Consider the following 14,101-nt stretch of genomic DNA (forward strand, 5'->3'; position numbering starts at 1 on the left):
AATATGCATATATGCAAACATACAAAAGAGAACACAAATTGTGTACACTTTTAAAAATGGAAGACAGGGTTGGAATTTTGTACCATTCATGTGCTTTTTAAAAAATCATTAGTTTAACAAAACTGTATTCTCACATTATAAAATATTATTTTACATATTTTATATATGTAATATAAATATAAAATATATATTAATGTTTTCATTAAACTTTATATTTTCCTTGACTTTGATATTTGCATTTTAAATTAAATATTAATGTGTGAAATACATTCAGTCATATAGACATTCAGATGACAAACAGATGAGGTCTAAAAGATAGTTCTTTTCTGTGTCTCCAAAAGCTTGTAATCAGTATTATGCTGGGTTTATTGTGGTAAGTATAATGTATTATAAGAGTAGCAAAAGAAAGCACTTATAAATTATTCTAAATCAGAGAAATAAAATGTAAATTTATTTGTTTATCTTCTCTAACAAAATGCTCCAGTCTTTTTATGTAGATAGTACTAGTGTTCAACATTTCTTTCACCTCTGAGTCCTCATCTGAGCTAATGCCAAAATGTCTTAGCTCAAATTTCCATGTTAGTTAATTCTAATGGAATAGAAAATCTCTTCTTGCATTATACAGAATTCAGCACTGAGATGGCATCTCAGATTCTTCCTAAGTGCTTTACAGATCAAGAAAACACTCATCTATTTGCCAGCAATATTCAAGGTCAATTTAAACAGTGTTTCTAGCAGATAATTTTTTATGCAAAGAAGCAGGGCTCTCACTTAGGTTAGATCTATGAATAGCGGCCACTGTTTGTGGCTTGTATTTGTTCCTTAAGGTGTCATGCTTTTAAAGAATAACTTAATAAAAAGCAGTTATTTGACTATATACAAACATACATATAATTATTTTTTTCAAATGTTATTTGCTTCAACATGTTAAGCTTTAAATGAAACTCAAGGACGCTCAAATAAAGTCACTTTTGTCAAAGCCTTTTCCTGTAATAACATATCTGGATGATGCAAGATGTATTCTCTTGTGATGTCCGAGTGATTGATAAATCAATTTGTATGAAATACACAAGAACTATTTGGACTTTGTTGTTTTCTTAAATGAGGTGAATAAGAATTTCTGTTTTCTGACTAGGAAATAAAGTATGCTAGGCCTATTTTAGATGCTTCAGTGTGCCAAAGATGGTATTAAGTTTGGTGATCATAAATTATTAATCTGGAATAAGAGGTTGAATGTATTTTGAAAACTTAAACCTGTTTCACCTGAACATGTTTAACTAGTTAATAAGAAACATCAAAAAGACAAAACCCTGAGGTCAATGGTCATTTTTTGTAAAGCTATTATATGCTGTTTAAATTGGTTGTTCGGGTCTGTCTATAACATAAGTTTAATAACCTAGCTCAAATGCAGATTTCTAATTTTCAATTAACATAGGAATAATTTTGTTTGCTAAAATAAAATAAATGAATGAATGACAAGTCTGAAACATGAAATGTTCTAGGTAGAACTTTTTAAAATTCCAAATTTCAAAAAATCATGTGGCAACTGTATAGCTCAAGCTTTAAGTATTAACTTTTAACCTTTGACCTTACAGATTTTAACCAATGAAATGTCTCTTTAAACTTTAAAGGAAACAATGATAACGAGCGCCTGGCGATTGCTAGACAGCGAATTCCATATCGACTTGGTCGAGTAGTTGATGAATGGCTACTCGACAAAGGTAAAAAACATTGATTAAAACTTCAAATAAAAAAATAATTTGAACATAACCAAGTAGTACTTCATTGTAACACTAATAAACATAAAAAATAAATTTTCCGTAAAACTAAATTAAAAACAACTTTAAAACAGTAAAATGTAGATAGTAATATTTGCATACCTTGTATAATAATTTCTATACATTTTTAGACGTACCAGCTGTTTAATAATCTTACCCAGTTAACTTAAGGTTAAAGGGACTGTTAAATATAATCCACTAAATCTATGAGGGTACTCACAGCAAGCATTAACCCAAAATGATAAATCATTCATAGATTATATTACATGTTCCAGCCTCTAAATTATTAACTAAAATATATGTAGTTCTGATATCTTTATTATGGTCCTGAAAAAAAAAAAAAACTCTTTGTTTAAACTCTAGGAATCTTAAATAGTGGGCAATATGAATTGCCGGTCATAATGAAGTCCCTTTAACGTTTGCAACCTTCTAAGAGGATTTGGGAACAAGACCTAATTAAAACTGAACTTAAAGTTGTGTGCATGCTTTTAGGAGCAGAGAGCAGTCTGCTAAAACTGGATACTCAATTTGATGATAATGGGACTGTTGTTGAGGATTGCTGTTTGATGGAAATGTGCCATAATTTCTCCATCGGTTTGTGTATCATTCCTGAAGCCGCTTTTTACATCTGAAGCTATTTTTTTTTTTCATTTTGTTTTGTTTTGATAGACTTGCTGAAAGCCAATCAGAAAAAATATTTTTGGAATTTTTTTGTCTCTGACATGCTCAGTGTAAACCATGCATTTCTTTTCAGTGTGATTGCCAGAAAAATAGAATAATTCAAATAACAATGAATGATTGCCTTCAAAAAATAAACAGCACTAAAGAATAAAATATAGATATATGTGGACATTATGTGAATTATGAAATTTTTACCATAAAATTTAAATTAGATTTCAGCTGCTATGTATTAGTTTCTGTCAGTGGTAATTTCAGAATGACAAATACTTGAAATGTTATCTTACATTTTTAAAATTTAACAATTTAGACTTAAGACACCAACAATATAAGATCTTGATGTAAAAGGGGAAAGGGATCCACTAAAAACTGATTTGTAATAAATATCTTTGATTGGTCTTTTAGCAAAAGCACTACATTTATAATAAGTTGAGAATTTACAAGTATTTGCCAATAATTATGCATTTCATGGACACCTCATTTATAAGCAATGAATTATGAGTCAAATGCCTCTCTTATAGTTTATTGCTCTCATTATTCACCCCATGAAAGATCTGTTTTATCATCCTTTGTAGATATAGAGTTCACAATCAACATTTTTGCATGTATGTAATATTATTTTTACAGGGCGTCAGCTCACAATCTTCAATAGCCAAGCAACCATAATAATTGGCGGGAAAGAGCAGGGCCAGCCCTTCCAGGGCCAGCTCTCTGGGCTTTACTACAATGGCTTGAAAGTTCTGAATATGGCAGCCGAAAACGATGCCAACATCGCCATAGTGGGAAATGTGAGACTGGTTGGTGAAGTGCCTTCCTCTATGACAACTGAGTCGACAGCCACTGCCATGCAATCAGAGATGTCCACATCAATTATGGAGACTACCACGACCCTGGCTACTAGCACAGCCAGAAGAGGAAAGCCCCCGACAAAAGAACCCATTAGCCAGGTGAGCCTGTGGATTTTATTCCTTCATTTTCATCCTATATTTTTTATGATAGTGGGCTTTTCTGCATGTGTGTTTTTTCTAAAATGGAACATTTTTCTGATCTCCGGCACTACAGCTTCCTCTGAGACTAGCTTAACATAATGCATTCCGTTTGAATATGAAATGTGTATATGTTGTTCATTAGAGTTTTGTGGACTTTTACAAAAGATTTTGTTTTGGTTGGTTAGATGCTAAATGATAGTCTTGATTCCATAACCCTCCTCTAGCCCAAGCTGAGTGGATTGTCTGCTGATTACATAGGATTTTCACTTTTTAGTTTAAATGAACAAGTTAATGAAATATTTGAAAACCTTGTCTGTTTAAGCTTAGCACTGCAAAATAAAATCAAAGCAAATGTAATCTTAAAAGAGATATTTCAATAGTACAATACCTGCATTGTATTTTGAAGTTTAAAATTTTGAATTGATAGCCATGTGGCTTTCTTGGTGAATGATGGGTCTACTCTTTCACTATTTATTTAAAAAGAAAATTCTATTGGTTTATCTAAGCACGCAAACCCAAAATATGGGATAAGATATTTTGTATATGTGATTATTTGCCCTCACCTAGAATGAACTTTAATTAGCTTATTTCAATCTTGTGCCTAAAATTTTTGAAGAATATAATTTTTAAATGTGGCATTTGCACAACTTGGAAGTATGTTAATTCAGTCAAGACATAACTATTGATTGCCTACTACATTTCAGGCACCGGTTTGGATATTGTTGTTCCATCAGTGAAGAACACAGGAAAAAAAAAAACCCTTATTTGAAATGCTGTTAGATGCTGTTCAAATGCCGTTAGATTCCTGTCAGTATTTATAGCCTTTGTACATATCCAGTTGTTATTTTTTTCAGAATTGTGTATTATCCTTGGTCCAAAATTAATTGTTACATTTTGTTCTGTTTTACTGATAGTGAGTATATTCAGTAGGTGCCATTTAAAGCTTTTCCAAATACACGATCCCCACTTTTCCAGAAAAGTGCATTCTGAAGAAGCAAGAATGATAATTATATTTAAATTTGCTTTTACTTCTTGCATTTGAAACAGACCTGCATCCAATTTGGAAGGAAAATAATAGAAGGCAAATTCTGTTTGTATCAGCACCCTAAATATGAATTAACATATGTTTCTCAGAAAATGAAGAAAATAGACTCTGGTTTTTAATTTGAATGGAAAAGGGTGAGAGGAACAGAATACAGGAAGAGAAAATGTCCTAGAAGAGGGATGGGCAAAAAATACAAATTCTGCAAATTCAATGTAGTGTTGGATATATTGCACCTGCATGTGCACTTATTTTCATTTTTCTCTCTTTTCCTTTCTTATTTGCATTTGGCTACAAAATAAAATGGATGTTCACAAATATATATTTATTGATCACTCTCTACATGTCCCAGATACTTTTCTAGGCATGAAGATATATTGGTAACAGCAAACAAAAATCCCTGCCCTCAACGAATATACATTTTAGTAGGAATATTTGCCTGCAGTGTGATCCTTTTGTTGATTTTCTCTCTTGTTAGGATTTATAAGGTTGCCAATAACATCATAACACTTAGTTCCTTGGATAAAGACTTGTGACTTTAGAAAGATTTATGCTTGCCCAATAGCTCCATTTAACATTCTTTGCTAATATTTCATTAATGATTTGTTACTGTTGTAGATTTATGGTTCACTTACTGATAAGCAAGTTATTAAAGTAAATCTGATACAGAAAAAATGAAACTCAAATAAATTGATAGACCTTCTTTATCTAAAATAATTCACAAGAGGACATTCAGAGTTAGGAATGCTTTTATGAATATAATTTGAAATAATCAGTTAGTTTTCTTAGTAGTCTTGTTTTATCATTAATGAAATTACAGTTGCCAAATCTCCTATATAAACCAGATGTGTCCCAAAAGAAGAAAAAAAATTATCAGCATTGGTTTTATGTATTTTGTCAATTAGTAACATATATTAAAAAATACTATTTTTAAGTACAAAATAGCTGTTTCATTTGAAAGCTAAATACCTAGAAATGCAGAAATAAAGATTTATGCATTTTATAATATTAATTGATGCAAAAGGTAAACAGTTAACTGCTCATTAATTGCCAATGAAAAGAGCCTCTTTTATTATAAGCTATTACATGTTTGAAGACAGCAGCAGTTTATAGATGTAAATGATCTAATTAATTAGTGAATACTTGGTTCATTTGAGGAGATATTGACTTAAATAAAAGATTATTAGGTTCATTTAAAAATAGATATTCAGAATTGTTAGCTTTGTAATAAACCAATGACAGTAATTAAAGAATTTGAATTAATATGTTACAAGTATTCAATTGTAGCAATGATATTTTAAAGTTGGGCTAATAGTTTTTAAAAGTTTCTTAAGTTGTGATATATATATATATATATATATATATATATATATGAATACAGGTAACAACACATGTATTTATGGGAAAAACATTAAGGAAGAAACATTAAGGAAGAAAGCAATTTATTTATATTTGAGTAACAGAATAATTTGTTGAAATTTTTCCATAATTCACAGTTGATATTTCAATTGTCCTCTAAATACAGTAATATTTAAACTAGGAAATTTAAATATGAGATAAATTTCTAATGTGAATTTCAAAACTGTAACCTTTGTCCTATTTTTGCAGGTTGGATGAAGCATCTTCCTTTAAATATTATCCATAGTGGCCATATCTGCCTGCTTTTATCAACTCTCTTACTAAATTGTGTATCAGAAGGGGTCATTTCATTTTTCAAAAGCCACACTGGACTGTTTTCTCAATCAAAGTGCATTTTTCTCAGTGATAACACTGAGCCACTTAAGCTACAATGGCAATGTACCTTGGGGTGATTGCATGTTTTAAAACTATGGAAACAGATTTTTGGTCAGGCAGAATTAAATTGGATTCATTTCAAATAGATGAGATGAGGTTTGTTCAGACATCCTGCAAGGGTAGTAATAAGGAAGAAATGTATTTCCGTTTTCACAGACTCAGAGAATATAGGAGTGTTCATCAAAATATCCTCCATAAAGTCCAAGTAAATATCCTTTAAAAATTTAAAAAAAAAAAAAAAAGGAAGTTTTCTTTTTTCTTTTTCTTTTTTTTTTTTTTTCTTTTTTGAGACTTGAGTCTCTCTCTGTCGCCCAGCCTGGAGTGCAGTGGCCGTGGCCGGATCTCGGCTCACTGCAAGCTCCGCCTCCCGGGTTCACGCCGTTCTCCTGCCTCAGCCTCAGCCTCCCGAGTAGCTGGTAATACAGGCGCCCGCCACCTCGCCCGGCTAGTTTTTTTGTATTTTTTTTTTTAGTAGAGACAGGGTTTCACCGTGTTAGCCAGGATGGTCTCGATTTCCTGACCTCGTGATCTGCCCTCTCGGCCTCCCAAAGTGCTGGGATTACAGATACGAGCCACCGCGCCCGGCCTTTTCCTTTGAATGATAATCAATTTTCAGCCCAATGTTTACTTTAGAAAGATGTGATTTATATCAAGATATAATAGGAACATTTACCAAAACTTCTGATCAAATGGTTCATTTTAATGTGAATATAACAATATTGATAGTACTTTTTATGTGAATTACATAAAATTTATAAAATTCATTTTACTTGGAATATTTAATTTTTAAATGTTTCCGTAAGGCCCCCTCATTTTATGAAACTTTCCAGAAGGCTAATCTCGGAAAGCAAATATTTGTAAAAACTATTGGTGTTATAAAGTTCTTGGAGGTTCTGAGAGCTTCTTGGTGCGCAGCATGAGTATCATGCAAGTTTTTTGGCTGCTAAATGTTCCCTCTTCTAATTAAACTTGCAATGTCTTATGAGATGAGTACATGTAAGCCAACATGAAGAGGACAACATTTCATCCTTTGCCTGTCCACATAGAAAGGAAAATTGAGCTGTGCTATTTCTTTTAAGATCAAGCTTGTGACATCGCTTCTGGAATGTTCTTTATAGCACATTTTATGATCTTTTTGTTCTTTCCTTCGAGAATATTTTACAAGCTACATACATACTGTAGAGAATACATACATACTGTAGAGAGATTATAGTATAATGAAAAAGCATGGTGAATGAGGAGACCTCGTTTCCACTTTCAACACAACCACCTACCTCATCCTGTGACCTGGACAACTTGGGTCACATCATTGTACTTTGACCTTGCTGCCTCTGTAAAATAAGTAGGTTGAACTAGGAAATTCTTGAGTTGTACTCAGCTCTAAAATTTCTTTGATTCTAGTGATGATGCTCTTAATTAGGTCTTCTCATGGTTATTTACCAAAACACAGATTTCACCTCTGTCTTCCGTCATGTGGCCATGCAGCCCAGTTGGCCTGGATAGTACCTGTGCATGCCTGATGTTCAGTGTAATTATTAATAGTATATTTTTGACTCTCAAAAGTATCCTATTTGGTTTATAAATGATATTGTACTCTGCTTTTATAGCATATCCAAAACTTACCTTTGTAAGAAAATCATACCGCATAAGAATAATACATATTATGTCCTATTCTTTGTATTCGAAGCAAAATTTGTTTCTAGTATCCTTGCCTGGTGTTTAGAATCCATAATGTTTTTCATTTTCTTTTCATCTTGTTTCAAAAGTCTTGAGAAAAGAGAGAGGATAAAATTTTGAGAGATTCTGGTTTTTGATTGGAGGGACTATAGTTTGCAACTCTTGGGAAGAAATTAAATTATAAAGTGAGATGGTATCAGTAAATATGTGTTAAATGTATTGGAGGAGTTCCATGGTTTCAGTTAGGCATTTTTTTTCAGGGTGGAGTTAGCAAACCTACTCAAGGAAAGGAACTATTGAGAATTCAAGAAATATTATTGGTAGATTGTCAGAGACATTCATTTCACATATGAGACATCCTATTAAAGTCAGTGGCATTTGATTCCCAGTTGGGTTTTCTGAAAAAGAACCCAGTTAATGTTCATGCAAGAAAAGAATATGAATATATTGGATACTTCTGTTGCTTGCTTGGAGGCTTTGGAGGTACTCATGAAAAATGAATATTATTTGTTTGAAAAATATAAGCAGAGTTCATACACATTTCCTTGAAAAATATTTAGAACTAACAAAATACATTTTGCGACTTCAAAGAAACAAAATTTATTTTTATTAAAAATATTAATTAACCTTAGCTGTAGCTTTGCTATTAAAAATAATAGCATTACTTATAATTATATATGTTCCTGATAACCACTGTGCATTTTTAAAATACTGATGACATGAATAATTAATTTATTTTCCCTAGTCCAATCATTCTTCTGAATTCACTTAAATTAATGTACACTTTTACAGCAAATTTTAGTGCACATTTGAAAGAAAAACACTTTGATGTATATTTTAAAATATATACAAAGGCACGTTCTCCTGATCTTAATGGTGCCTGGTAAGAAGAGTGTAATGTATTGTAATTTTAAATGTGTGTAAGCAATAGGCATTCAGAATGTGTTTTTCTCCTCTCATTAGTGGCAAGAAAAAGTGCTACAGTAATGCATTTTAAAGGATTTTTTTTTTTTTAAGTTCTGCATGGTGCATTTTCTTTGGGGTTTGGAAGTTTTACTAGAAGACAAAATGCTCTATTGGTAGATGCAACCTTGGTTTTGAGACGTCTTCCCACAAAGCTAGTCTGAGATAAACATATTCATCTATCCATTCATTCATTCACTCAACCAAGTTTGATGAGCACTTACTATATCTCAGGTACCTTTCTACTACCTTTCTAGTCTGTAGAAATACAGCATTGAACAAAATTAGACTGTTCTGCACCAAACTTATGTTCTAGTTGGAAAAGATGGGCAATAGACAAGAAAACAAATAGCATGGGGTGTCAAGGCTGCAGGAAAAACAAACAAACAAACAAACAAAAAAACGAAGGACAAGGGAGATGCCTGTGTGTGGAAGGGAACCATGAAATGGAAATCTGTTTTGAATAGATGTGCATAAAGTATTTGAGATGTAGGTATCAGTTACATTAAACTTTGGTATATTAATCTTCAGGTGTTTCTTCAGACCCAGCAGGACTGCACGCTGCATGGATAGTGACATTGGCAGCATTAGCTTTCTTAGGAAACTGGAAGCCAGAGAAAAGAACAAAAGCAATACCAAGATATACTTTACCTGCTCCTAACCTTTAGAAGGACCTGACCTCTGTGGTCCTCTGGCTTCTAATAAATATTTTGCTAATTAAATCAGGAGTGTAATCACATCCTGCAGAATATATCTATGTATATCTGAGGAAGAGATGGAAACTCAGAAAGTAGAGCTTGGTATTATTATTCCTCTTCAAAAAGGAGAAAATGGAGGCATAGAAAAGCTAACTTACCCAAGGCTAGGCTGCCCACTTTTTTTCAGGATACATTGAGGTGATCTATCTTCTGCCCTTATGTATTGCCTTTATTCAGAATATCATCACTTCCTGCTTTCTCATAGTCTTAACCACCTCCATTGTGATCTCCACCCAGGTGTCAGACTATCCTTTTGAAAATGCAAATACAATCATATAGTTCCCTTCCTTAATGCATCTACTATATACAATTATTCTATGTGATAGACTGAAAAGTTTAGCCCTCAGAAATGGGAAGCATTTGTCCAAGGTCACACAGTAAGTGTTTGAGTCATGAGTGAAGTTTAGTTTTGTATCATGTATTACTCCTTCTAATAGTATCTATTTAGGCGTTGCCTATAAATATGGTTCCATGCTGGACACCTACCATGGTCAGATGATGAGGCCCTGCGTTCTGGGAGTCCAAGGTCTGAAAGCTTGTGTGGGATGTTGGGGCACTATGCATAGTGGTCAAAGGCATTGATTCCAGAAGCCAAAATGACCACCTAAATCCGAGCATTGTGTTTACCACATACTAGCTGTGAGTTACTTAGACCTCAGTTTCCCACCTCGTAAATTTATTGTGAGGATTATAGGAGTCAAGAGTATAAGAACCATATGAAATTATGGCCACTTCACCAATTTTTGACTATAAAAAATAGGAATTTCATATGTTCATCCTAAAATATAAAGAAATGTTAAAAGTACCTGACACAGGTGAGCACCATGCATCTGAAAGTCATGTCTGAGAAGCATTCTTCAGCTACACACTGTAAATTAAAGCATCTTTCTTGTCTTTAAAGCTATTTTCTCTGCCCTTGAAGAATAGCTGTGAATTTATGTTTCTACAGCAGCACATCAATTGGTGTGGCATGTACCAAGCTGAATTCTCTGTCGAATAAAGCAGCCCCATTCCCCTAAGGGATATATGTATGGGAAGTGAGGGGCAGTGGAGGGCAGGTAATGACACAAAGGGAGAGTTATCATGAGGGCCATGAACACTACACACACTGCAATGCTGGAACAGTCCTGGACAACAAAGAGCTATCTGAGGATTGCTGTAACTTGCTCTGTTTTATGCAACCTCCCCTCCTTCCTCACCAACTTCAAATTATTGTTGACTGAGCACTCGAGAAGTTTCTTATGTCTGTTTCCCAGTTGTTCACACACAGAAGCTAATTCATGGTGTGGTACTGAATCTTGCAAATATGATTTCTGTATCTATCCTGGATAACATATTTTGATGAAGGAGCTTAAGAATTCGTTATATACTCATTTTTCAGCTTGAGAATGAAAAACTTCAAGTACTTCCAGCTGTGAGTTAGACTAGATTGGGCTTATGATTCTTGATATATCTTTTGATATATTCTTTATCAGCATTGGAGATATTGAATGAAGTCTTTGTACCTAATTGATACGTGACAGTGATTTCAGTGGGAATTTTCTCAAGACTGGTGAAGTTGGCACTTCCTCTAAAATGTCTAGTCTCAGTTGTAGGACAAAGGAATACCTTTTTATTAAATAATTAGTTCATGTCTAACTAGCAAGAATCTAACCTAGTTTAATTGTCTTAGTTTTAATCGGCACTACAAATTATTTGTTCCATAATACTTTGTGAACTTCTGATTTTCAATCGATACCTATGGTTGTATTGTACCTGTTGATTTATTCATCTCTTACATGTGATAATCATTTTCTGTGAGGGGAATGAGGAAGAAAAAAATACAAAAATTAGCTGGGTGTGGTAGCGTGCACCTGTAGTCCCAGCTACTCAGGAGGCTGAGGCAGTAGAATTGTTTAACCCGGGAGACGGAGGTTGCAGTGAGCTGAGATCATGCTACTGCCCTCCAGCTTGGGTGAGAGAGTGACACTCCGTCTCAAAACAAAAAAGATAATTGTGTGTATACGAGTGTATGTGTGTGTTAACAATACTTGCTTTTCTCCTTCATGATATATGTAAACATTAAGCTTGTTCAATAAACTAAGTCAATATTAATTTTAAATATCTATGTTGATTTATTAGATGTTTTATCATCTAGAACCTATATTAGCTTTTTTATTAATCTGTTGTTATTACTGAAAAGTTCTCCAGCAATAAAAATAATATATTAACACCATTAGGCTGGGACCTCAAGAGAAGGCTCAGCTAGTTTATCTGCCTTTATTCAGCATTTACCAAACAACTTTCACTGTATTCTTGTTATCACTATTCTCTTTATTTAACATCTCAAGCAGACAAATAGCACTGTGTTAACCAATGGTTGATCCAGTAAGCATTCTAAATGATAATTAACAAAACAAAACAAAATAGGCAGTATATGTATGTGTGTATTTTTTTTACCATGCTGTATATTGCCTGTAAATCCACAATATTTTTATTTAAAATTACAAATTTGCAAATATCTTCTGTGCAACTAATATATGTAGCACACTTTGTTAGATATATTATTATGCTCTTCTTGGGATAAAATACCTAGCAATTCAGGATTTTTTTGAAGAACCATTTCTCAGACCTTAGATTACTAGTGAATCTATACATAAATTATAAAGTGCCCTACATCAACAATAGCAAAGCTTTTGTATATGACAGATTTAGAGTATATTATTAACAGCATCACTAACACAATTGAATCTTAGAGACAAATTGCAAGTGGAAAAGATATTTTAGACTCTTTTTAATAACAAGCATATTGGAGAAACACACTATTTCACGTCTTAAGTGTTGGCAATGTGCTAGACACTACCCTCACTCTGGAATTACCCACATTCTCTTGTTGATGTCTTTAAAATCTAAGTTGCATTTGTGGAAAGCTTCTTCTAAAATAGGCATTACCATCAAATCTGTAGATTTAATAGAGGAGTTGGTAGCCTCGGCCCCCTTAGCTCACTTCTACCTCGGTCCCCTTAGCTCCCTTCTAGGACTTTTCTACTTCAGCAGGATGTATAGAGGATTCCAGAGGCATATGGGGGAAGCTAAATTTTTTTATCTTCATCTTTACATGGAATAAATTCTATGCTATTGAGAAACTTCCAAGACTGTTACAGTTCTGAGCATCAATGTTTAACTGTGACATGGAGTATAGTATGAAGCAATAACAATGAGAACTTTAAAATCATGTTTGTCTTGACACATTCTTTAAGAGTATCAGATAAACTTGCATAAACAAAGCTCATGGCATAGCATCTGGCACATAGCAGGTGCCTATTTGTGCTTCCTTAGTATCCTCATCCCCACTGTGCTTTTGCCTTTTTTTCTTCTCTTCTTTCTCCCTTTTTCTTCATTCTTCCTTCCATATGCTAGACCTTATTGTAGACACTACAGATTCACACATGATGACCCGAATCTCATATAAGAGAAATGGTTCTCCATTTGGCCCACATTATCTCAGGACCAAGTAACAAATATATTCAACTATAGATTCCCCAAAATACTGGAGAGTGAACCAAGTGAGGAGTCTCTACGTATTTTGCCATGCTATGCTACCTGTTATAAGATATTCCTTAAATAGAGGCCAGCATTTAAAATTCAGCAGTAAAAATTTGGCCCTGCAACACACTTGAGAGAAACCGATTTTTATATTTTCTACACCTCCAAGCTTACCTTTGCATCAGCTGTCCCTGAGTATGTTTTGAAAGAGTGGGTCCACAGCTAGAAAATGATGTAGGTACCTGTGTTCATGGATCTAAAGGGAATATAAATTTCTTCCAAAAGAAATTCTCCTTGAAGGGAAGTTCTCTGGTTCTAATCTGTATTTTTTTCAGAAATGAAAAGGATCCATTAATATCCTTTCAAAATCTTTGGTGACATTACCAAGTCTGACTTTTCCATGCACAGCATTAGCTAGCAGTTGGTAATGATTCTAGACAGGGTCTACATGGCAACCTATTACAAGATAGACGATAAGACACAACAGGAAGATTAAGTGCCCCACTTGTTCTATTCTGAACTGAGGGTTTTCCACTATCCAGAGAGAGAATTTTCGCTATAGTTTCAGACATTACTTAATCTCTTTTGTGACTGGAGTTTTCCATATGTATTTAGTGGCTCAATTATCTTATGTAACTTTGTCAGTGTGGCCTTGCATTCTACATTGTTTGGGAATTTGATTCAGAAAAGTAAAAAAACACATGTATAAAGCATCTAGTCTGAAATTTGTATTTGGTATGCTATTAGTAAACTATTCACATTGCCTAAACTCAAAATGCAACTTCCCACTTTCTGATATACTGACTCATCTGCCAGCAGTGTTCCTATTTTCTCCTTTTCTTGTTTTGCAACTGTACCTGTGATCTAGTTAATAATACAATTCTACATTTGAAAAAT

At 33.5% G+C, this 14,101-nt stretch overlaps 1 protein-coding gene across 31 annotated transcripts in view; it reads left to right on the plus strand.

Annotated features, from left to right (window-relative positions):
- Positions 1-14,101, plus strand: part of NRXN1 (neurexin 1) — a 1,134,169-nt gene that overhangs the window by 992,536 nt on the left and 127,532 nt on the right. For 17 of the 31 annotated variants that reach the window (XM_045368569.2, XM_065527617.1, XM_065527619.1 and 14 more), the window contains 2 exons: positions 1,632-1,721; positions 3,084-3,403. In XM_045368569.2, coding sequence (XP_045224504.1) covers positions 1,632-1,721; positions 3,084-3,403 — 410 coding nt within the window. The remainder of the gene's footprint in view (positions 1-1,631; positions 1,722-3,083; positions 3,404-14,101) is intronic. The other 14 variants (XM_065527623.1, XM_065527624.1, XM_065527625.1 and 11 more) reach the window with 1 other exon arrangement.

This window comes from Macaca fascicularis, chromosome 13, assembly GCF_037993035.2.
Source record: "Macaca fascicularis isolate 582-1 chromosome 13, T2T-MFA8v1.1".
NCBI lineage: Eukaryota > Metazoa > Chordata > Mammalia > Primates > Cercopithecidae > Macaca > Macaca fascicularis.